Here is a 25,320-nt window from a genome sequence, read left to right on the forward strand (position 1 = left end):
CAACGACGTTATAGAGAATGTATCATTTCACATCGATTTGTCTTTGTGCTACATTTTCCATTTTTCACGTTGTTTTTGCGCAGACTTCTATCAGCTTCATGGGTGAACGTTATTTAATTTGTTTTCATTTTCTCATGTTGGTGACCCGAATCACTCTTGCAGATGAGACTTATCCTCTGTCTCTGAGCCCTATCCTCTGTCTCTGAGCCCTTACCCGGTTAAACAAAATACATTTACCAACAGCCTGTACGCCGAGTCGATATTAACCTGTGCACGTGTGCATCGCACAAGTCGTATTCCCCTCCGATGGAGTGGGTGCTCAACCGGCCACTTTGGCTTCATGCACAAGGGCTAATTATCATCAAGCTTCGGGAGTGATTATAAAAAAATTCTCAAAGCAGTACCCTCCTGTAAAATGAGTCTTGTGACTCTGCAAACGTTTCCTATAACCATACCGAACATCCACATTCACTGTTATTAGTATTACTACTACACTAGGATCCTTGCAGAGTGGTGGTTTTCGCAATGTGCTATGAACCCTGATAACCGAGGTCGATTTCCGGCCACGGCTAACGTGGTGAAGTATGGCCGAACAGGGAGGCCACAGGGCATGTGGGAAATCGCTCTGGCTCAACTGCGTGGACAAGAAGTCTCTTGAAGGGATCTCGTAAATAGTTCCGTGACATCTCCTTCTGCGGGACCATTCTCTAACATTCGTGGTGATGCACTGCCCCTGTGGCAGTTTAGAGTGGACACTCTGTCTCTCGATGCGACACTGATCAAATATTTTGAATTTATTTGTGGGGAAAGTTACAGAAGTTCTGGCCTCAAATATCACCGTGCCATCGCTATGCATAGCAACAAAAATAAACGTCAAGGTTAGGGATAGGGCTATGGATTGATGGCAGCAGCACTGTCTCTCACGGAATACTTTCTGGGCCACTGGTAGACTGGAGCAGGTGGCATGTGACTAGTAGCCTAAGCCATGGTGAGAGCTATACTCGATGTGGTGTGCTGGGCGCAGATTCCTCTGTCTGGGCCGCCAACCCCGAACAGACCTGGCTAAAACTAAGCCCCGTCTGTGAGTGCCAAGTTCCAAAAGGTGCCATCGTGAACGTTCGATCGAGCAAACCCCACGTGCGTGTGTTCCGCAGAGTCGAGGGCGCAACGGCTCCAGCGAACCGCCAGCCAGCCCGAGAAATTCTTCGCTCAGACGATGAACGGAGGGGGGACTCTGTCGCAGGCGAGCGGATCCATGTCCTTCGCGCAGACCCCGACACGGAACTACTCGTCCAGGTCCCAGGGATACATCTTCGACACCAAGGTGAGCAAGGATGTGGCCAGGTCACGTTGCTTTTGGGTCTACAGGCAACTTTCTTACCGAGCGATCCTGTTGTTAAAACGGTGCAAGCAGAGGCCATTGCTCGCACTCTCACGCCACTGCGGGCGGAAGGGTCTCCGCTTGGCTTACTCTTCCATGCTGGCCAGATGCCTTAGAAGAGGTGGGACTTACCCGCACTCTACCCCACCCCAAGCGACCTGCCGATCGCATAACGGCGTTGCACTCTTTCATAACGGTGATTCGCAGAGGTAAAGGGATTTAAGAACTGAGAAAACCGCCCAACTGCCACACCAAGAGACGATACCAAGGCAGCATCCCAATTATCTCGTTATCTCAAATAACCACTTTATTATTATCTCAGATAACCACTTTGTTCCGAGGCCTTGAGATGGATTGCATAGGAGGCGGCGCTATAAATAATAAATTATGATGACGCCAACCGTGGAGGTGGGGGAAGCGTTGGAGTGTGGATGTTGAGCTTATTAAACAGTCGATGTTGTGCCATCATCATTATCACCGAAGAGGTAGTTGTGTTTACAGCCGATTTGTCGGTCCCCCGCTGAATGAAGTCCTCCTCGTGACGCGTCGTTTGTGGAGGTTGTTTGGTTATACTTCCCCATGCAGGTCGGCGCAGGCTGGTAAAGGAGGCAGCCCGAAACCGGGTCATAGGTCACTCGCCACCAGTGTTAGCCGTAGCCGGCAAATCAAATTCTGTTTGGTCGGTTCATTACCAGCCGTGCCGTCACACAATAAATCGACTGTCACGCCGCTGTATACATCGGCTTTGTCTCCGTCTGTTCCAAGGAGCGATGCAGCTGCAACAGTTTCCCATGCCACAGGCCACCTCCGGCCAAATTTAATTCGGTAATCGCAGAAAAAGGTAGCACATAGTAAAAAGACTTGATGATACAGGCAGTAATGAGAAGGGAACTGGCACTGAGAAGTTCAACATACACACATGCAAAGCAGTACTCCCCGTTATGGAAATGTAAACATGTTTTAACTTGTATTCAAATGTTTAAGTGTAGACTTAAGTTGTCAGAAAATAGCGCCGCAGCAAATAACCTTTGTTGTTCATAATACAGGTTTTTTGGGTTAGATCGCATAAATATAAATGTATTGTTAAACCCGCCACCACCCGCCACAGCCAATTAGTAAGGTTTGTCACGTAAACAGAACATGCTAATTCGTTACGAGTACAGCACACCGGTGTATTGGAGAGCAAAGCCACAACATTTACAATCTCAGTAGGACGTTTCACCAGTAATTACAACCGGCATCATCAGGCGGCAGCCAGATTGTAATTACTGGTTGGTTGATCACAGCATGACTGACAGTTCATCCAGCAGCACTTCTGCATCAACTGTAGAGGAGTGCACAAGCAATTGAAGGGTGTGGCCGGGGTCGTGTTTGTAGTACATTTGTCCCCAAAGGGCGATTGGAAATCTGCGGAAGTTTTGACTTTATATCCAGAGCAACTTCGCTCGGTTTTGGAGTGTGTGTGCAGCTCTGTGCGCTGTGTTGCGATTACAATTTGGCGCCCTCGCGGCTCTCTGTCCTCGTCTACATCAATTAACGCTTTCATAGGAGCGGAAGAAGAACTGTAGTTGGCACTTCCGTGCATTTCTAGACGAGCTGTAACTTAAGATGAATAGGTGGGGGAGGGGAGGGTTAGAGGGAGGGGGCCACGTGTTCTGCCTTATGCTGCTCGAGGTTGGGAGCAGAGCCAACACCTGGGCAGGGCGGGAGGTGGGAGGTTCAGAGAGAGAGAGACAAGCCCGACTGCTGCCTAACGAGCGTATCGTAGAGGTGGTGTTTGTACCACTACCACCACCGCCAGTGTTTTAAACAAACGAGACTGCCTCGGTTATCGCATCAACCGGGACATGTGGTGAGCACTGGAAGCAACGCCCCTCTCTGTTGGCACCGCCCACTTTTACATTGCCACGCCCACTGCACCACTAGCCTCCTGATCAGGGTGAGTGGCCCTACTGGTAGTCTCTAGTGGTTCCCCCCACCACTCCAACTGCAGTTCTACTTATGTAGAAGGCCCACCCTTTGCCCGTATTGTGAGTCAAGGAACGAGGCGAGAATATATTAAACCGAGGAGAACATCCAGATTTTCGCAAATGCTTTGGCGGACACACTGGGACAGTTTCTGAGACCGCCAGGGACTGTGCCGGCGGTGACGTGGCCGAGCGGCGGCGTGATTTTACCGCTTATTTTGTTTGCGGAGACTTGCAGTTGTAGCCCCAGCGGCTGCTGCCCTGTTTAATACTGTGGGGTGTATGAACCACAGCTGCGTGTGCCCCGTCGTCTGCTTCACGTTGGACGCTGGGAGATCCCACGACGTTATTTGAAAACGAGCAGGGCCGCGTGTTGTTTCGGCACCACGATCACATTTTTTTTGGCCATCAATCGCAAATTACTTCATTTGGGTCAAAGCACACAGCTACACCTCCCTGCTGGAAGAGACTACACTTAGATACACATCGCTACACCCCCCCCCCCCCTGGAAGAGACTACACTTGGATACACATATCTATACCCCCCCCCTGGAAGAGACTACTCTTAGATACACATATCTATACCCCCCCCCTGGAAGAGACTACACTGAGACACACATATCTTTACTCCCCCCCCCCCCCCCGGAAGAGACTACACTTGGATACACATATCTATACCCCCCCCTGGAAGAGACTACACTGAGACACACATATCTATACCCCCCCCCCGGAAGAGACTACTCTTAGACACACATATCTATACCCCCCCCTGGAAGAGCCTACTCTTACATACACATATCTATACCCCCCGCTGGAAGAGACTTACACTCGCCTGCGAAACGTAGCGCCTTCACGATAGCCGAGCACCACGACAGTGGCGCAAATTCCAAATGTAATCACTTATTAATAAAGCAGGATGTTTGGCGGTTTCAGCGCTACTGTTCCGATGAGTCCCGTGTTCTCGTCACTAACATGCCACTGTGCAGGGGCGGGGGTGGGGAGTTTTACAAAGCCTTGAGAATCGCTTTAGGCTGGTCAGCGGCAGATGGAGACGGCAAGCCAGCACATGCGCCGCCGCGCATGCGTGTTGTTGTTCCAATGTTCATGTGCCGAGTGTGTGTTGCGATGTGTCATGTGCCGAGTGGTGTCGTGATGTAGCGGCTACAGCGAGAACACTGCTACTGTGACCCTGGCCCACCTTAGGTTCAATCCCTGGCCATGGTAATTACCAATGGATTATTATATTTGGAGCTGACTTCCACCTTCCCCATCACGGTCAATTCGGTGCAAGATGAGTCCTACTTGGTGTGGTGTGGTCACACTATTATTAAAAGGTAAATTGTGAAGTTGCAATCCCAGCGATCGTTTACTCGTACCGCTGCTGTCGGAAGAGCCTCCACTAAGGGGAGCTCTAGACAGCCCCTCGAGAGGTCATTTGGCCTACTCTTCCACGTTGGCCAGACATCTTAGAAGAGATCCCACACTTGATCTTGCCATGCTCAACGTGCCCATTGACTAACTGTGGTGCAGGTGGGCAGAGGCAGAAGGATTTTAAAAAGTTGCCTCGTCGTTCCATTCGTCGCTCCGGGAGATTCAAACTGGGCGACCTCGGCATTTTAAGTTCAACGGCTAAACCACAGCGGTCGCTTACAAACGCGAGCCACCCCAATCGCCCTCAACCAATCTTTCCCGCCGTAGGTCCTAACCCACCACCGCTCGCATTCCCCTCTGTCTCCGCCCACCCCAGATCTCCCGTCCTCGCACGGCGGGCGCAGGCGACGGCATGCGGCGGGCGGAGAACGGTGGCGACACTTACCGGCGGCCCGGCACCGCTTCGTCGGCCGTGGACGGCTACTCGAGCTACGGGCGGCGCACGCTGTCGGTGGCGCGCCCGCTAGTGTACGAGGACGTCCGGCTGCCCGGCCCGCCGTCCCTGCGCCTCGACGTGAGCCCCGGCGAGCAGCCGCTGCCAGCTCCCAGGGTGGTCCTCGAGCGGCAAAGCGTGTACGGGTCGCAGAGCGCCAGCGGGCTCCAGTCGATGAACCGTCGGCAGGCGACCATGTCGCGGGTGGTAACGCCCACGCCGGCGCCGCCTGCAAACGGCATCACGACGCTCGGCCACTACTCGATGGCCGGCGGTGGCGGCGGCGGTTACTACGAGGAGTATGTGGTGCCCCAGCAACCGCAACCGCAGTATTTCAAGACCATGCCCAACATGGGTCAACAGCAGCAGCACCACCACCACCACCATCATCAGCAAAGCAGCACCATGTCACGGAGCTACCAACAGCAGCAGCAGCAGCAGCAACAGCAGCAGCCGCAGCTGCCGCCTCCGCAGCTGGTGCAGGTGCAGCAGGCGATGCCTCTGAGACGCCCGACCACCGCGCCGAGCTACGACCAGTTGGATTACGCCGGAGCCGATCAGGCGGCCGAAGAGAGCCGCAGCGGATTCGGATCGAGCGCCACCGCAAGCACAACGACGCGCACCACGCAGGTGCGGCAGGTGCAGCAGCAGCAGCAGCAGCAGGAGCAGGTCCGGCCGCCGAGCCCGGCGCAGAGCACCGCGTCGCAGTTCTCCACCATGCAGCACACGTCGAGCGGCGCCGAGTGGGGCCGCACGGCGCAGGCGTCCTTCAACACGTACGTCCCGGCAGCGTTGGGCGAGTGGTGGGCGAGTGGTGGGCGAGCGGTGGGGCGTTGTGGTGGCAGGGATGGTACAGGCAATGTTATGTTTCTGTAGCCAGGAAAGCCTCGTAGATTCTCATGACTTTATAACGTTGCTGTCACGTTTTGGCAGTGGCGGGGGGGGGGTGACGATTGCCCTGATGTGCAATCCCAATTCAGTGATTTGCAGGTAATTTTTAAATTTGGACCTTGATGCTGCCAAGTACAATGGCCTACTCTTTGGAATGACGTCACGGAAATCTTTTAACGGTCTAACTTGTTCATCAGACGACGCGTGTATTCTTTTTGTTTACGATTCGTACACCTGCAGTGGTAATCAGGGCGGCCGCTGGGTTAAAACTGTGAACACCTCTGCAGCAAGCAGATGAAACGCGCTACGGCGAGGCCCACGTCACCGCCACGGAATGTGGTGGCGTACCATATGATCCGCTGAGCCGGCATCATCGAGATCCTGGTTTTCAATTCGGGTTTTAAGATGCCCCTGATTCTCAAGTGTTGTGAGTTGATGGTCTCAGTCCGGTCAACCATGGACTGCAAAAAATAAAATTCCAAATTTGGATTTGTATTTCCTAATTAAATTTTTTTAAAATTCCAAGCTCTGAGATTTTAAATATTAAATTTGTTTTGTTCTGCAATAATTATCTGTAAAGTAGGGTGTGTGAGAAAGTGAAGCAGCACCCGGTAGTGTGACTAAGAAATCGCTTGAAGGAGCTCTATGATATCTTCTTCCACGGGCCGTTCTCTGCTCTGTCAGAGTTCCGAGTGGATACTTTGGCTCATGACAAGCAGAGTAAAATTGGGAAACAAAAAGCCATTAAAAAAAAATATGTCATCCTCATACATGTTAAGGAAATTCTCACTGCGTCTCCAGACTCTCTTTCAGGAGGGCTCTGGATTGAGATGTTTTACCCGTTCGTCTATGTTTTACTGCATGTGACTCTAAGTCGGAATACCCAGATCAGATTAACACGCAGGCAACCTGTTTGCCGTACTACCATACGTTGGCTCTGTAAGTTGGAAGATATTATCACTTGCACAACACTGTGGGAAGTAAATAACAGGCAAGGCTTTTTATGAATGACCCATAAAAAAACTAACATCGGACTAATATTGTTTCGGAGGAGCTGTGGTGCAATGGTTAGCGCACTGTGCTACAAACCGACGATCTGAGTTCGATTCCGAGCCGTGACTATCAGCAGTATCTGAGCAGGCCTTGCCTGAATTGGAGTGAATTCGCATAACCTAAGAACACAGATTATTGATGCCATTAAGCCAAGTGTAAAAATGCCCGATTGTTTTTTTAAAGCATGGGCATTATAGAGTCATTACTAACCGCCCGAACTCAGTTTCGCCAGAACGTTATAGAAGTTTGGCTTAATCACGAATTCATCCAAACTGTGGCTGACTGGGGCGACGTGGAGGCAAAGACGTGGGCACAGTAGACGAGGGCAAAGAGTAAAATAATGAATAAAAACACGCCCTGTCCTGTTGGCAACTCTCAAGGTAAACAGGAGCTGTAAGCCACCTTGAGCCGCGAATCTGGAGCGTACCAAGACATGCGATGGTAGTAGGGGTTGGGAGGTGGTAGAGTTACACACGGAGGTCTGGAATGTACCACAGCTTTGCGGTTTTGGGAGCAGGGGGTGGGAGAGAAGTTGGAATTCAACATCTCTGATGCGTTCTTGGGGTTATGTCACGCGCCGTTCGGCATGGTGTCCGACGTTTCACTTCGCGTGCAGGAACTGATGTGAATTCAATTGGTTATGACGCGAAAGGAAACGCAGTGCAAGACTGAAAACACGGCGGAGAGCTGTACCCGATGCACATCCGCGACAAACCTGCACGATGGTGGTTTGGTGGTGGCTGGGGCTTTAAGATTTGTGCCGTTGCGGGTGCAATCACCCTCGCAACTGACGTTGATGCGGGGATCTCCACTGGCGCGTCCGCAAATAACTCCGTTAAAACCTCGACGACCGAACCGAAACTGCGTTCCTCCAACAAGACTTGAGCCGACCTCAATATCAAACCACCGTGTTCCTCATTTTAAGCGTTCTACTTTCGGCGAATTTGGTGGAGGTTGTTTGTTTTTTTATAACAACATTTTTTTGTAGATTGACTGCATACCAGTCAACCCCATGCCCTTATACATTTAAACGTTAATCTTACTCACTCTGCTATACAATACACTACTATACACGACACTACACAAGATACTACTATGCACTACACTATACACGACTATACATTACACTATACCCTACACTATACACTACTATACACATACCTGTCAACCCCTTATCAGTGCCCTACCTCATTACAGACCAATTCAGACCTTATTGGTCACCGGTTGCCCTCATAAATCTCAATGTTCGTCCTACAAAGTCCCATCAGAAGGGAGAAACACAAACAAAGACATTTATTTGGCCCGTATTGAAACGGCTGTATGCCGTATGGATTTGAAAACTAAATTTCTCTGTGCAAGAATACGGATAAACCGTATGGGTTGACAGCGATGACGTTGAATCGGCCCATCCATGATCCCTTTGGGGGTGACTAAAATGGATGCCGCATTGTGGCAGTCAACTTGAGTTGCCCTATGCAGAGACTCGTGTAGTTCTGTCGTAATTATTTACGACGAGGTGATGGGATGTTGAGAATACGGGGATATTTTTACGGGAGACCTGCGTCCAGGATGACCTGTTCCATAGGAACATGGAATTTCCGCCACTGGTTCAAAGATGAGGAAATAACTGACATTGAACAGAGAGACACTTTGACGTGACTTACACTTAAAAAAGACAAGGAAGACATAATCATGCACGTGCAAGGAGTAAGCATTAGCTACAGGTACGCGCTAGACCTCAAACTTATTTGATTAGCAGTTACGTAAGCTGATGGGTAGCTGTCAGAGCAAAATGCCTTTGCATATTTGCTGACAGTTCTACAGTATTTTACTCGAGGTTGTCTCTCCAGGTGTTGGACACCGCTTCAATACATTTTGCCAGGTTTTCTATAGGTTAAATCCCTGGTAAGCGACACAACTTTTATACTGAACTTTTGTTGTTTTAATAGGATCACCTTTATGAGAGTTGGAGCTCTCTTCCTTTGCCTGACAGACAACGAGGGACAGACAGATGACAGAGCTGATGCATTGACAGTTTCAACCTTCGTTCGAAAGCACTATGAAGAAATAATATTATTCCAAGTGAATGGCCACGAAGATTGTTTGGGCAATATACGCGTGAGGCTGTCTGCAGGCACAGTCAGAGACAGGGGACACGGGCTAAGTTTCCCCATCTATGTTAAGAATTTTTCCCCAAGTCTCTTATTTACCCAGGAAGCCTCGCCGAGTCTCGAGATTCTTGTCGGTACGTGCCTTCTTTCGGCGCGATGGGCCGATCCCTTTTATGAAATATTTTCACACGTGGCATGAAACTGCAGCGTCCACAGTAAATCCACTCGCCCAGGGAAGAATGGGTCAGATAGGTCACAAACATGCTGGCTCTACTGTCCTCACCATAAAACCACTGAACCAGTGCTCTTAACCCCACCATTCGCGCCTATATTATTACTAATATAATTTACACAAACACAATTATACAATAATGATGATGATAGGAGTGGAGCGGCGGTGAAGCGGTTTGCACAATGTTCTGTGACTCCGGTGACCTGAGGTCAATTCCCGGCCGTGGCTAACACGAGTGGAACGCGATGTCCGCACCATTCTTGGGCCCTCTCTCTTTACCTGCCCAGACCGACCAGTATGCTCACATGGTGTTGGGAGCCCTTCATCTAGCAGTGGATTGACAAAGGGCTGCTACATTGTTGTAGACGATGTTACATTTAAGCTACTGGAGACGAGAAAACTGTACGCATGAGATAAAGAAAACAGAACGTGAGAAACGATACAAATGAGGGAATAAGAGTGAGACTGCAAAAGAATAAACGTTGCATTTTAATTTGTGACAGTTCATCGGACGAGTGGGAGATTAATTAATAATTACCACGTCATGACAAACCACACAACGTTTAACATGCGCATCGTTCAGAGGTTTCACCGAACTTTCCAAAGAGCTATGCTGATGCCCCAACTGGTAGTGGGAATGTGGTGGGGGAGGGGGGGGGGCATTGTGGCAGGCGAGGTCAGGAGGTCGCTGATTGCAGCGGTTAAAGGTGGGGAGGGGGGGCGCGCATACCGGGTAAGAAAAAAGCCGACGGGATGACGTACTGGGAAATTGAGGCGTAACATCGGGATGTGTACTGTGTTTCATATACAGCTTAAATCCAGAAAAATACCGTTGTGTAGTGTATGACGTATATTAAATATACAATGATGTGTTACGTAGTGTAGAATGCATATTACATGCACGAGAATAGATAACGTAGCAGATCATTGTGACATTGGGTTACCCTGGAAAACCTCTGTGAGTCTTCTTCTGTACGGAGGAGGGTCCCACGTCCCGCTAAGTGGGACGTCAACAGTGACGTGTACCCCACAGCAAGAGAGGACTCGCGTGACAATGCGCACGACTGAACCTTTTTTCGCACCGCTTTATATGACGCACGTATGTACGTCGAACTCCTTTCGCACCGAACGTAGCCAACCGTGCTCGTCGGAGGTGCGATGTCGACGGGACACGAGTGGAGCTCAGGAAAAGTCTCGAGCTCAGAATTATAAAAAAAAATTCCCCCCAATAAGCGCAACACCCACGGTCTCGCTCGTGCCACGGCGACGACGGCGGCGGGGGCTAACGCACCGCTTTCCCCCCCCCCGCCACGCAGGATGCTGTCGCAGGGCATGACGCTGGAGAAGGCGGTGGAGATGCTGCGCAGCAAGCGGGACCCGCAGGACCTCGCCTACGCCTCGGCCTTCATCCAGAGCGCCTGCTACCGCAACCAGGCCAACAAGGACAAGGCACGCCGGCGTGCACGAACACACACCCGGGCGTGTTCACCTCACAAGCGCGCGCGTGTTCCATTTTGCGCGCGCGCGGTCTTTGCAGGCGCACGCGACACGGCGCGCTCTCGCGTGCGTGCTGTGCGCGGCTGTCGGTCATCTCGGCCGCTTAACCCACGACACCTGGCTCTGTCCCGTGACCTCCTGTGACTTCCTATCAGCGAGCCTCCCACGCTGGACGTGGCCTCTGAGAGCAGCCCGGCCCAGAACGAGCGACGTCACCGTCGCTTATCCGCGAATGGCGGCCGTTACCATCATATATTTACGCAATCTAACCTAAAAAACCTCCGATGGATGATATTGATCGCGAAAGCCAGCTACGTGTGAAAACTCTTACCGTTATCGTTTGCCGTCGTTGGCTGTTGTTTGTTGCCGTTGCGAGTGCGGTGCCGGAAGTGACGTCGCCGCTCGTGTCGCGCAGGTCTACACGCTGATGGGCATCCGGGAGCTGGTGGAGCTGCTGCAGGAGAACCGGAGCGCGGAGGTGCAGAGCGCGGCGTGCGGAGCACTGCGCAACGTGATCTTCGAGGACAAGCGCAACAAGCTGGAGCTGCGCAACGTGCAAGGCATCCCGGCGCTCGCCGGCATGCTGGGCGCCAGCAAGGACAAGGAGGTGCTGCGGCAGGCCACCGGTGAGTAATCGTCCAGCAGTGGACTGATCACGATGTTGACGACGACGACCGAGTGTTCACTTGAGAAACGCTGACACAATTCCTTGGGCACGTCTGGAACACATCGGGATATACTATCGCGTGATACATACCTCACACGGCCGGCACGCGGCTTACTACAACACGTGTAGCATGAACTTTGTTCCGCCACCTGCAAAGAGCCTCGACAAAAAACTGCCGCCCACCCCTGATCCTTCACGCCCGGGACCGCCCTGACCTCCCCGACCTCCCGACCCCCTGGCGCGTGACCACAGGCGCCCTGTGGAACCTGTCGTCGTGCGAGGAGCTGAAGCAGCAGCTGCTGCACGAGGTGCTGGATCCGCTGGTGGAGCGAGGGGTGGTGCCGCACTCGGGCGTCGGCAACGTGGCCAACACGCTCAACAGTGACCCCGAGATTTTCTACAACGCCACGGGGTGCCTGAGGTGCGTGACGCACAGTGCAGCGGCGTTAAAGCGGGGCCGTTGCGGTGACCTCTGCACCACCACATGTCCATCTGGCACCGCACCCAAGGTCACGCTCCTTCGCGGTGAATCGCCATTTATCCTGCCACCCCTTGCCTTCCGAAAGCAGCTGGAGATGGGCCTGGTAGGACGTACATCCTTGTCCCTGTCGTTGTGTGGATTTTTATCTGGGTCCCGTGGTTTTTTTCTCCACATTTAGAATAAACGCGCGTTTAAAGTATTTGGCTGCTATCAATTTGCACGCGATAATCCACTTCGTTGAGCTATCATTTGTGGCCAGGTCGCTTCTGAAAAAGAGCTACAGAGCTCAGTGGGCCTTACCTGGTAAAATAATTTATTTTAGTTTAGTCTGTTTACTTACGAGTAAAATACTGTAATTGTCCTATATCTATTTTTTCGTTTCTATAACACCAACAAAGGGTGCATCGTTAAATGCATACTGCCAAACATAACGTTCTCATAATTGTTATTTGCCTATTTTGTTTCATCACATGCTAAACAAGAGCATATAATACTGCTTTATATTCTGTTGGTTATTTGCTCGCCAACAACCTTCATGCTATCAGTCATAAGCCAACCAAGAGCAAATAATGTATAATTTTTAGCATATATAGCATCAATACATGCTAACCGTCACAGCCAGATTAGCAGGTAATCTGGCTTTGACGGTCCCACCTGATGACGGAGACTTGTGTTGCCTCCGAAACGTCGTGATTTTTATTTTATTTTTATTAATTTTGATGTTTTACCTACGTGACTTTACCGAAAAAACCTAAGAATATGAATCCTTACAGTCACGAAAGCTTCAAATCTAGCTCTATATGCTATTGGTTATAAGCGAACTAATAACATATAACCAATTGAACGTATAGCATCATAAGATGCTATTAGTTAGCTATCGGTGGGCACACGACGAAGCTGCATAAGCTATTGCTCTATTACAACTTTGATTCGAAAGATCTGGCACTTGAAGCTTGAAGCACCCTGCCGTGGATGACTCAAGACCCGCCATGCTGCCAAGCCAGGGGCACAGGAGGGCTTGTGTGAGCGTGGCTCGCGATGCGCGCTGCCCGTGACACACACACGTTGTGTGCCATCGTCGTTGCCGCAGGAACCTGAGCTCGGCGGGCGTGGAGGCACGCAAGCAGATGCGCGAGTGCGAGGGGCTGGTCGAGTCGCTGGCGCTCTTCACCGATAATGCCGTCACGTCCGGCAAGCTCGAGGAGCGGGTCAGTTGCCTCTTCTTTCTGCGTCTTCTTCTTCATCGATCAGAAATCGAGATACAAAACCCGCAAGCCAGGGCGTCCCCGGATACGACATTTGCGTCAGCTGTGAAAGCTTTTGTTGTCCTTCCCCCGCACCTCCGATTAGCACGGCTGGCTACGTACGGTGCAAGAGAACTTCAACGTACGCTCAAACAAGTTTGTTAAATCTCCACCTCCCCCCTCCCGCCCCTGTCCCCCCAAGCAGGTTAAATGGGTGCACCACAGTTAGTCAGTCGGTAGCGTAGTGACAAAGTGTACCTGTAAATGCTTTCTCAACTAACCCGTGGTCTTTTTGTCTCCGCCCGTCCCGCCTCACGCCCTCCGCCCTCTCTCCCGCCGCTGTTCCCGTTCCGCCTGGTGGCGCCTCCGTCCGTCCGTCCGGGTGGAGCAGCAGGCTCGCGTGGGCCGCACCCTGGGCACGGTGGAGAACTGCGTCTGCACCCTGCGCAACCTCTCCTACCAGCTGGGCGAGGAGGCCCCGCACCGCTACGCCGACGTCCTGCAGGAGCCGCCCTCGTACCCCACCCGCAGCATGGCCGGGCCCGACGGCGACACCACGGGCTGCTTCAGCGGCAAGAGCCGCCGCGTCCCGGGCCCGGTGAGACTCGCGGCCCGGGGAGGGGGGTCGTGGGTTCGATCCCCGACCCCCGACGTCGCCTGCTGTATATTTGGCCGCTTGCAAATATGCAACGGGTGGATTTTTCTACCTCTGGGGTTAGGAACCACCAAGCTGTTGATGGTTGTAATGGGTCAGCGAGCACCATTTAGATTGATTGGAATTCAGGCTGGTTTGTGGGGTGGGGTCTGAGACTGCTAAATGAACGAGGCACCGAGGCACGAGGCCTGGCTCATGAGGTGGTGCGCTCTTTGGACGAGGTAAAGGCGCAGCCCTGCAATTGCTCGCTCACTCCCCCTTCTGTTGGAAGAAGCCTCCTCGCTAGAGGGAGTTGTGGAGAGCCCCTCTAGTGGAGGGTATTTTGGCCTACTCTGCCTACGCTTTCCAGTACGTCTCTGAAGGGGTGGGAGTCACCCACATTTAGCCCCACCACACGCAAGCTGACCATTGAATAACTACGGTCAACCCATTTATACCGTTGGTGCACAGCGGCAGAGGGGAGGGGGGGGGATTTAATCTACCTGCCCATGTAGCTGTTAAACTGGCGACCCTCTGGATTGCAAGTCCGGTGTGCCGCGTTTGACAAACTCTCCCGATTGACATCTCGCACCTGCAGTCGCCTCGGGGCCGGCTTCGGGGAGGGGCCGTGTAACCGCCGCCCCGCTCCGGTTTCGTTAATTTTACATCAGCAGCGGGGACAAAGGCGCCAATTGTTTTCCCGCTCGCTGCCCTCCGCTGGCATGGACCGGGGTTACGCCAAAGTGTTTACCTGGACGCAGGCGTCAATTGGCAGCATTCACCAAATAGCCTTTGCCCTCGTAGATATCAAGATAAAACTAGGACACCTGAACTTTGGATTGTGTGACCACGGATAGTACTGTCACCTTACTCCAGAGAAAGAATTGCGTTGGTGATTAGCCACGTGACTCAGATCGCCCAGGTGCTTCGGACTTGGAGTCCCTGGGTTCGAATCCGGGTTTCAGCCGCCCGTGATTAAACTGGCTTCCCAACAAAGTTGCCCATGACTGTAAACTTTCAAATAGTTTTTTCTAACTTGATGCACCGCCACACAAGCTCCCCAAACGTTCGGGACGAACGCTTCATCTCCGGATGCTGACAGCACAAAACCCGCTACAAAACAAACAAACAAAAACATAACTCGTCAACGGCTACGCAACCCCCTGGGGTCAAAGTGCATGCGCCGAAAGAATGGTGGGCGGCTGGCGGCAGCCATGGAGTTTTTCTGAGAGGCAGCCGTGCGCAGACATTTCCTGGCAAGCCCGAACGCGCCGCCCATCCCTCAGCTGCTGCTGCTGCTCATCGCGTTCCGGCAGCTCCCACAGTCTTGCAATTCCAGAGCGGTGGAGGTTCCACCCCGGCACGTTGGGGGCGAGGGAGCGGGGGGGGCGAGGGAGGTGGGGAGCAACCTCTTGCCGTCCCATGACGAACAAACACCTCCATTTCATGTGCAGTAGTTGATTGACTGTGCTTCACCACGCCGGTCGGTGAAGGGCAATGGCTCAGAGCCACTTCAGATCTCACTCACCACTCAAGCCGGGGTTCGTAGCACAGTCCGCGAACCGCTGTGCCACCGCTCCACACTCCTGTGGCAAATATTAACCCATCGAAGGTATTCGGACACCTGATGTGTTGTGTAAACATCAGCCCTGCGTGAACAAATGTGGCTCGACATGGTGCTCGCCCGAATAGGCGCTCGCTAACTGCACCTGCCCCGAACAGTTTGAATGTTTGTGTGTCGATGGGGAGGTAGTGTCGCAGTGGTTAGTTGGCATGATGCTACGATGTTGGAGTCTTTGCAATGAGTTCCTAACCAAGCCTAGTACTGGTGGTAGATGTTATCCGAAACTCACCTGACCCTCAACCTCAGTCTACTCAAGGATAAACCATGTGGCCAGTTCAGTGGGGAGACTAAAGCAGCTGGACATGAGATACGGTACTCAGAATCAGATTATGTATTCATACTGGGGTAATCCGATGTGCTATAAGCTCGTTTTCACAGATGTCCAGTCGGGGCCACGGGGTCAGAATGTTTACAACAACAAACTGTACAAAAACACGATCAGAGTGAAAAGTATAGTAAAGGTAAATAAATCACTTAAACATATATACAAATAAAACTAAATTAGTCTTTATCTTGTCAGGCAAAGCCCACTGAGCTATTGGCTTATTTTTTCAGAAGTGACCAGGCCACAAATGATGGTTCAACGAAGTGGCTTCATATCACGCGAAAATGTAAAGCAGCGAAATCATTATCTGAATCGTGATGTTTGCTCACAACACTGCCACGATTCCAGAGCAGATACGTCGCTTATCGGTTCCGCCTGAGGTGGCATAACTTTATCAGCGGTTACAATTTCTCCACGTGCCAATGAGTGGGGGTGGTTTATCGAGTACAGTGAGTCACTCTCATTGGCCGTGTAAGGAAATCGGTTCGACTCGCATCTTGCTACCTTACGTGGTTACCGATCTCCCCTCTTACCCAAGGGAAACTGCGTGGGCTTGCCTTTGCCCACTATAAATGCGATAACAGTTCTCGTAAAAGGCATCCTCACGCTTCTGGCTGGTTTAGAAACAAGATAAACTCAATGGGAGATACGGAGACACGTTTTGTAATTATCCGACACGTACAGCATCCGCGCCCATCTGCTGCTAACAAACACAATGTCAAGGAACTTCATCCGCGACCGCAAAGAGTACAGAATACCTTTGGCCACCGAATGAACAGATCAAACAAAATACCTTTGTGGCTTCCCCTCCTCCCCATCTCTCACCTTGCCCATTCACGTTTCGTGCCATGCGTGTAAAGTCGTCTCTTCTATACGGGTGGCAGGGGCTAGAGAACAACTCATGGGGAGGGGGGGCGGAAGGAACACGACAGTCAGTGATGTTCAATAAACTTTCGACATTAGTTAAGCGCTAAACGGAATGAGTTAGGGTGGTGAACTGGCCTTGCCTATCACGGATTCTGCCCCGGCCCTCACCCACGGTGTATAAGTTGAGGCTACGATGCCCGTCCCTGACTTCAATGAGTCCAGCACTCAGATTTTATCCCCGCTCCTGTTGTTGGATATTGTACCAACAGTTTTTTAGAAAGGGGGAGGGGACCCCCAGAGTCAGGTGGGTGAGAATGAGCCTAAACCACTTAAACTAAACACTTAACTTTGTTTATTTTACTGGGTAAGGCCCACTGAGCTGTAATGCTTTATTCAGAAGGGACCCCTGGCTATCACAAATGATAGCTCAACGAAGTGGCTTGCTGTGCGGAAACTTATAGCAGCCAAATCCTCTAAACGCGTGATGTTTATTCTAAAAGTGGAGAGAAAAACCAGAGGACCCAGAGAAAAATCCATGACCACTGGGAGAAAGACACCGCAAACTCCAAATATGCAACAGGCGTAAGGGTCGGGATCGAACCCACGACCTCCTAGGTACCAGGCAAGGTAGTTGGCATCTCGCCACCACGGCGCCCTTCCAACGACCGCCAACCCCCCAAATCCCCTCCGCGACCAAATCCACACACGGCAGTGCCGTCCTGTGACAGCCCTGTCCGCCAATGCGGGTGGTGAGATGAAATATGAAAGAAACAGAACATTCAGAGTGTGAACACTGAGACACACCTGCTGGGGGACTGTACCCAGGACCGGTCCGTGTGCGCCGACCGGTTTAGCTCTGTGAGCGGAGGTCGTCAAGTAATTAATTTTCCATGGCAGGTTGCCTCGGGCCGGCCCTCATCTTTGAGCGAGCGAGCGTGTTCGTGTGTCGGTGTGTCCGTGTTTGCTTGTGTGTGTGTGCGCGGGAATTTAAAATGGTGGTGGGGACAAAGAAATCTGGCTGCTCGTAGGAGAAAAGAGCATTGTGATTATGTTTTTAAAATGATTCGTCGTGTTGTCTCTTTACCCAGTTTTAATCCAACCATGCCCATCGATGGGGTAGTGTCCTCTGTTCAGGATTCTCGCATTTCAGTGCCAATTTTCGAGAGTGGTCCGTGGAAGCAGATATTGCAGAGCTACTTTTGAGACACCCCTTTAAGCGATCTTGTGTTTAGTTTGTTGTCCTTCCCCTCTGTTTCGCGCGGTTGGCTACGTATGGTGCAAAAGAAGTTCAACACGCATACACACATCCAGAAGAATATTAAACATGGTGGTCATGATGATTCAATCGCAGAGTAATAACTTATTTTTTTTGTGATCCTCGTGACGCGCGGCAGGGCGGCTACCGCTACGACCAGTACACGCTGCCCATGCCCAACCCCAAGGGGATGGAGTGGCTTTGGTGCCCGCAGCTCGTCAAGGCCTACATGGGCGTCCTGGACAAGGCCAAGCAGCCCACGCTCATGGAGGGCGCGGCCGGGGCGCTGCAGAACATCACCGCCGGGGGATCGAAGGTACGGCGGCCGGGCGATGTTGAGCGACGGCCACCCCCTGACCACGTTTTCCACTGCGCAACCGAGCCGCGCCAAGTGCCGTGCCGAACCCAGCTGGGCGCGGCTCGGGAGGAGCCGGGTTGTTTGGGGGCGACGATGTTAACTGCCTTGCCCGGTATGCAGGAGGTCGTGCACATTTTCCCCGTGGTCGCGTGGATTTCTCTGCGGGTCCTATAAATTTCCCCACGATAAGCTACTTTGTTGAGCTATCATTTGTGGCCAGGTCGCTTCTGAAAAAGAGCTACGTAGCTCGGTGGAGACCTTACCAGCTAAATTCAAATAGTCGGCTAAATGGTTTTTCGACCTCCTAGAGTCCGACTCGTTGCACTGACTACACAACGGCCTAGAGGGGGGTCTTTAACGTCTACTGCGAAGCATCACAGCGCGTAGCGTAATCACGACGATTACACCGCCGCAGCAATAACCAGGGCGGCCTCCAGATCCGAACCGCGTCTCACTCGCCTCGCCGGCTGGCTCCCTCCGGGGTACAGGCGGCACGCTCGCTGGGCAACGTGGCGCTGATGCACGGCGACGGCTCTGCCACGCTGGCCGACGCGATGCACCGCTCTACCGACGGCAAGACAACCAAGGCGCTCGCCTTCCTGCTGCGGAACCTGTCGCGCAACCCGCAGAACCACGCTGAGATGAGTACGTGACCTCTATTGTTGTTATTTAGATCATTAGGCTGCCATAGATTTCCACGTGATAAGCCACTCCGTTAAGCTGTCGTTTGTGATGGCCGGGGGCGCTTTTGAAAGAGAAGCTAATAGCTCAGTGGGGCTTGCCTGCTAAAATAAAATAGTTTAGTTTTATTTCTATATATTTTTTTATGATTTGCTTACCTTTCCTATAATTTGCACATGTTTTTGTATTGTTTGTTGTTGTAACGTTCTGATCTGCCCCAACTGGACATCTGTGAAAACGAGCTCTATCGCTCATCGGATTCCTCCAGTCTAAATAAAGACCCTGATTCTGATTATTAAGCTCGTCTGCCCAGGACGGACGACCTCACGCGTGCGCACTTATGCGCGTCAAAACTACACACTCGTGATAGCATCAACATCGCCGCCGCCATCATCATCATCATCGCCATAAGTATCTGCGTCTCTAAATCAATGGGTCTCTATGTACGTCTATGGGTGTCAATGTAATCGCATACAAGTCTTTGGTCTCCTGTCTAAGTGTATGGGTCTCTATGAATGTCTGCGTAAGAGACAGATGATCCCAAACATGCTCACAGCTGGTTATATAGCTCGTCCATCGGTTTCCATAATCATCATCAACGCCCATATGTCATCATCATCATCATCATCGTCGTCGTTGTCGTCGTCGTCACCGGTGGGATCGCCAACTGCCTCTAGCAGCCCCCATCCCCGCAACCCGGCAGCGCGTCTTCGCCTCGCTCCTGATCTCTCTACCCCCTCCATCTCTCTGCGCAGACGCAAAGCTGGCCCCCACGCTCGTGGGCATGCTGCCCGGGCGCGTCACGTCGGCCCAGCTGGACGACGAGGCGGTCAGCTCGGCGTGCTACTCCATCTTCGACCTCGTGCAGGCGAACCCGGCAGCGGCGAAGCGCTTCCAGAGCCTGGGCACCGTGCGCAGCCTCGTGTCGCTCGTGCGAGACCGAGCCGGGTGAGCGGAGGCGCCGGGAGACTCGCCGGGGTCTCGCGGGGCCAGGGATGGGGTAGGGGATGGGGTAGGGGATGGGGTGGGTAGGGGGCAGGGATGGGACAGGGATGGGGTAGGGGATGGGGTGGGGAGGGGCAGGGATGGGACAGGGATGGAGTAGCGGATGGGGTGGGTAGGGGGCAGGGATGGGACAGGGATGGGGTAGGGGATGGGGTGGGTAGGGGGCAGGGATGGGACAGGGATAGGACGGTGCAGGATAGGATGGTACAATGGAGATAACCAGTTGATTTGAGACTTGTAACGATTTGTGTACGAGTTTATACGCTCCAATGGCGTCCATAAGGAGCCTGCAATGTACGTAAAGTGTATGGTGATTATATGCTCCATTATCTTCACAAGTGCTCTTTGTTTTACTCACATTTACCGTGAGCTCAACTTTGACAGCCTCCCTCTTTGTGGCATACTTTGATCACAGCCTACAAATTCAATCGGGAAAACACAGGCCTCCATCCAGCATCGCAACGATCACGGGCAATGATGCTAAGTTATCTTCATGCGCACAGGATCAATGAGGTGGAATCGACAAGGGGGACACGCGAGAGAAACGGCTACAAGCCGAGGCATCGAACCGTGACCCCAGACTCTGAAACGATGCTGTGGTCGGGGCCAGAATTGTCAGATGCCGACGGGATGACACGCACGGGGGGACTACAACGTGAACATGCGCGTCACCGGACAAGCCGCGGCAGTGCATTAATTAAACACTATCTCATTTCTAGTCATAAATTAAACACGCGCGCAACTTGGGGACAGTGTCGGCTGCATTGTCCATATGCAAAAGAAGCTTTCTGCCTTTGCTCCGTAGAAACACACACGTGGGTGTATGTTGAACTTCTTTCGCACTGTACGTAGCCAACCGTGCTTAAACACATACATGACATACATAATAGGTTACTATCATATGTAGACACACAAGTGTGTGTATGTTGAACTTCTTTCGCGCCGTACGTAGCTAACTGTGCTTAAACACACACATGACATTCGTCATAGGCTACTATCATACATATTAGGTTACCACACCTCTCATAGACAGTGGCTGAATGCTGGAGGTGTGGGCGGGTGAAAATATACAAACGAGTACAGTGTAAATACAACCCCACCACAAAACTGTGTTTGATAATTAAATAAAAAGAGTTGAAATTATCGGATCGTTTGCTTTGCTAAGCTGTTTGCTTCATGAGTCACTCCGTGAGTCAAAATGTAATAAATAATTCCCCCCCAGACTGTTGTCAGCAGTACGAGGGTTTCAGGCCGTGGTATGTTTCACCAACGTTGCGCGCCTATGCTTGTGAATTTGCAATTAACGATTGATTTACGATGAGGACCCCGGTCCCGGATCGTGCAATTCACCGAACAACGGAGAGGGCGACTCTTTACATAATCGCTACGCAACGCGACTTACAACTGAAGTTTCGTTCGTAACAAATCATGGATACGAGAGTTGTCCCTAATAGACTTTTTTGGGGTTTGATCTCGTAAATATAAATGTGTCGTTAAACTCGCGACCACCCGACGCAGCCAATTAGTAAGGTTTGTCGTGTAAACAAAACGTGCCAATTGCATACCTGTCAACCCATATGGTTTACCCGTATTATTGTACAGGGAAATAATATTTTCAGGACCATACGGCGTATAGCTGTTTCAATAAGGGCAACATTTTTTTGTCTATTTGTTTGTGTTTCTCCCTTTTGATGGTACATTGTAGAATTTATAACGGCACGGGTGACCAATAAGGTTTGAATTGGTCTGTAAGATGGTAGGCACTGATAAGGGGTTGACAGGTGTGCGATTAGTTACTATATGAGCACACCGATGTGTTGGAGAGTAGACTCGCAACGTTTACAATTCGAGCACGACGTTTCGCCAGTAATTACAACAACCAGCATCATCAGGCGGCAGGAAGAATTGTCCCGTTTAGGGCAGAGGGATAGACGGACCCACCAAACCGATGACGTGGAGACACAACCCTGTTGACGTTGCAAACAAAATCTCTTGGGTTTGCAGGGCTTATCCAAAGTCAGCAGAGGCGTCTTCTCTGCTCCTCCACCAGTTCTGGGAGTTCAAGGACCTCAGAAAGGACTACAAGCGGGTGAGTGTCCACCGATTATTAATCGGCATTTTCGTCACTTTGACACGGGCTCGGAATAATCGTGCGCACGCCAGGGTCCTGAGACACGTTCCGACACGCGCCAGCCTTCGGATTGATTTAATTGGCATCACGGAAGCTGATGGGTAGCTCTCAAGGAAAACAAATAATGGAAAAACTTCCTTTTTGCTCCATTTCGTCTCTAGTTTTCAGGAGGATAAGTTCCTAACAGCAACACACCATCATAATAAGGTTTAGTTCGCATTGGCTTATCTTTACAAGCGTTATACTGCCCCCTCCATTAAAAACAGACAGACGGGCAAACGGACGGAGCTAGCAAACAAACGCTTCCAACCTTAGCTAGGAATCAATGAAAATGTCGTTTACAAAGTCTACCACAGTCCAGGGAGGTTGTTGATTTAAAACTTTGAAATCGGGTCAACTGCGGTTTGTCGAAATGAACTTTGGTAAATGTTCACTGATGATTACGCCCATTGGCAACATCCGTCGACCGTTTACCCTGGTTAATGAACAACTGGCGCTGCTCGCTGTCGACTCGAGCGCAGCGACGCACGTGGTCGGCGTGGCGACGCACGGGGTCGGAGCGAAGACGCAAAGGGTCTGTGCGGCGACGCACGGCACGGAGTTGCGAGCGCGTGCGACAGGGGCGAGTTCCCGCTTTCAGGAAACTGACGCTTTTATTTTTCCACAGCGAGTCGGGTTCACCTGCACACTCCATCATGAATGCGTGAGCGTTGCGAGCGTCACTCCTCCTTGCCTCCCCCCCCCTTCCTCCTCCTCATCCTTCTGCCCGTCCTCGTAAATTAACAATGAGGCCATTGTCCCGGGTCGTAAACACGTAGCCCCTGGATCCACGTGCACGAAAAACAATGCTGGCATTTCCACATTCACCCGTCTCCGTTTTGGTCTCGTTCGCTCCGCGTCGCCTCGAGGCAGCGGACCGCCCGCCGGCTGTCCGCGCGCCGCGAGGAGGAACGCCATGCGGCCCTTCATTAGCCTACCACTGGATGAGGGCCTCGCTTCTCCGGCCGTGCAGGCCAGTGAGGGTTACTTTGGTAACACTTCACCGGGCTGGCCAGCGAGAAGGACTTGCCTTCAACTTAGGCCTGCGGCCTACACGGCACCTGCTATGTGGGGCGGCGGCCCAAGCAACCTACTTAGGTTTCTGATACCTGACGAGATGGGGCGCGTCCAGGCCATGTGGCCGTAGGCGCCGACGTCCGCCGCCGCCGCTCATTTAATTGGCCTCGGCATTTTTCTGTAAAATGCAAAACGTCCCAATGGGGGTTGCACGTCGGTGAAGCCTTTCTGCGGTTGGTCAGGGTCCACAACAGGGTTTCTGTGAATTCCCATTCAAATGTTAGTTTTGTTTATCACGGTTTAAAATCATCGCTAGTGCCCTCCTCTCTGCCCAGAATTTCCCTGCACACATTCAAGACAAATACGGAAACATTCTTTCTTTGCGCCCCCACACTTATTTGTTTTTTTGAGGGCGTAGCACCGCAAGAAGAATGCCGATTTGCTGAGCGCCCTTTCTCCCCTCGATTTTCTTTCCGCCCTCATCGCCGGCCGATAAGATGTTTGGCAGCAGCATTTCATTCATCCATCATCATCTCTTGGGGTGTTTTATAGCCCGCGGTATCAACACAGCGGTGTTGACAAACGAAGCTGTGCGTACCTGCCCTGGCAATGCCACAATCGTCGTGGTTAATGGCGAATCTGGCCAGCGGATGGGGATGGTAGAACGAGGACGCGATGGTCTCACCGACGATATTTCGGCTCGCCGGTAGACTGGAGCAGGCACGTGACTTGTACCACCGGCGCGCGTTTTCTTTTGCGGTTTGCGCTGCGTGCATCTCAGAACGACGCGAGGTGGTATCGCAAAACGCATCGGAGAGCTGTGCACGACCATTAGCTGTTGCCATAGCGAGAAGTACACTGGAGGTGGTGCGCCGGGGGTACGGAAAGTAGTTTCAAGATAATGATCGCGTTCTTCAGTTGTGGAAGTGCGTCCATCAATAGCAGGAATAGCACTTGGGCAGTCTTCCCCCCTTGGATCCTATCGTCGGCCGACAACTCACTGATTCCATGACTGGCGGCTTTAGCGTGGGGCTACGGGTGCAACCTTTGCTCGAGAAACAAAGTTTCCACCGGCAGATCTGAGCCTAGCCAAATCTGGCTTGGGATACCCAAGCAGAGAGAGGGGCGGAAGAGGTATGCGTGTGCGACTTACGTGGGTATGCGTGTGCGACTTACGTGGGTATGCGTGTGTGACTTACGTGGGTATGCGTGTGCGACTTACGTGATATGCGTATGCGACTTACGTGGGTATGCGTGTGCGACTTACGTGGGTATGCGTGTGCGACTTACGTGATATGCGTGTGCGACTTACGTGGGTATGCGTGTGCGACTTACGTGGGTATGCGTGTGCGACTTACGTGATATGCGTGTGCGACTTACGTGGGTATGCGTGTGCGACTTACGTGGGTATGCGTGTGCGACTTACATGGGTATGCGTGTGCGACTTACGTGGGTATGCGTGTGCGACTTACGTGGGTATGCGTGTGTGACTTACGTGGGTATGCGTGTGCGACTTACGTGGGTATGCGTGTGCGACTTACGTGGGTATGCGTGTGCGACTTACGTGATATGCGTGTGCGACTTACGTGGGTATGCGTGTGCGACTTACGTGGGTATGCGTGTGCGACTTACATGGGTATGCGTGTGTGACTTACGTGGGTATGCGTGTGCGACTTACGTGGTATGCGTGTGCGACTTACGTGGGTATGCGTGTGTGACTTACGTGGTATGCGTGTTCAACTTACGTGGCATGCGTGTGCGACTTACGTGGGTATGCGTGTGCGACTTACGTGGGTATGCGTGTGCGACTTACGTGGGTATGCGTGTGTGACTTACGTGGTATGCGTGTTCAACTTACGTGGTATGCGTGTGCAACTTACGTGGTATGCGTGTGCGACTTACGTGGGTATGCGTGTTCAACTTACGTGGTATGCGTGTGCGACTTACGTGGGTATGCGTGTGCGACTTACGTGGGTATGCGTATTCAACTTACGTG

General features: G+C 52.0%; 1 protein-coding gene across 1 annotated transcript in view; it reads left to right on the top strand.

Annotated features, from left to right (window-relative positions):
- LOC144723078 (plakophilin-1-like) overlaps positions 1–25,320 on the top strand; it is a 40,941-nt gene that overhangs the window by 6,869 nt on the left and 8,752 nt on the right. Inside the window, exons 3-13 of the mRNA XM_078601640.1 lie at positions 1,155–1,324; positions 5,096–5,988; positions 10,816–10,948; positions 11,412–11,622; positions 11,916–12,084; positions 13,235–13,352; positions 13,780–13,986; positions 18,233–18,409; positions 18,940–19,096; positions 19,888–20,080; positions 22,142–22,226. Of these exons, the coding sequence (XP_078457766.1) occupies positions 1,155–1,324; positions 5,096–5,988; positions 10,816–10,948; positions 11,412–11,622; positions 11,916–12,084; positions 13,235–13,352; positions 13,780–13,986; positions 18,233–18,409; positions 18,940–19,096; positions 19,888–20,080; positions 22,142–22,226 (2,513 nt within the window). The remainder of the gene's footprint in view (positions 1–1,154; positions 1,325–5,095; positions 5,989–10,815; positions 10,949–11,411; positions 11,623–11,915; positions 12,085–13,234; positions 13,353–13,779; positions 13,987–18,232; positions 18,410–18,939; positions 19,097–19,887; positions 20,081–22,141; positions 22,227–25,320) is intronic.

This window comes from Lampetra planeri, chromosome 16 (assembly GCF_965212315.1).
Source record: "Lampetra planeri chromosome 16, kcLamPlan1.2.h2, whole genome shotgun sequence".
Lineage (NCBI taxonomy): Eukaryota > Metazoa > Chordata > Hyperoartia > Petromyzontiformes > Petromyzontidae > Lampetra > Lampetra planeri.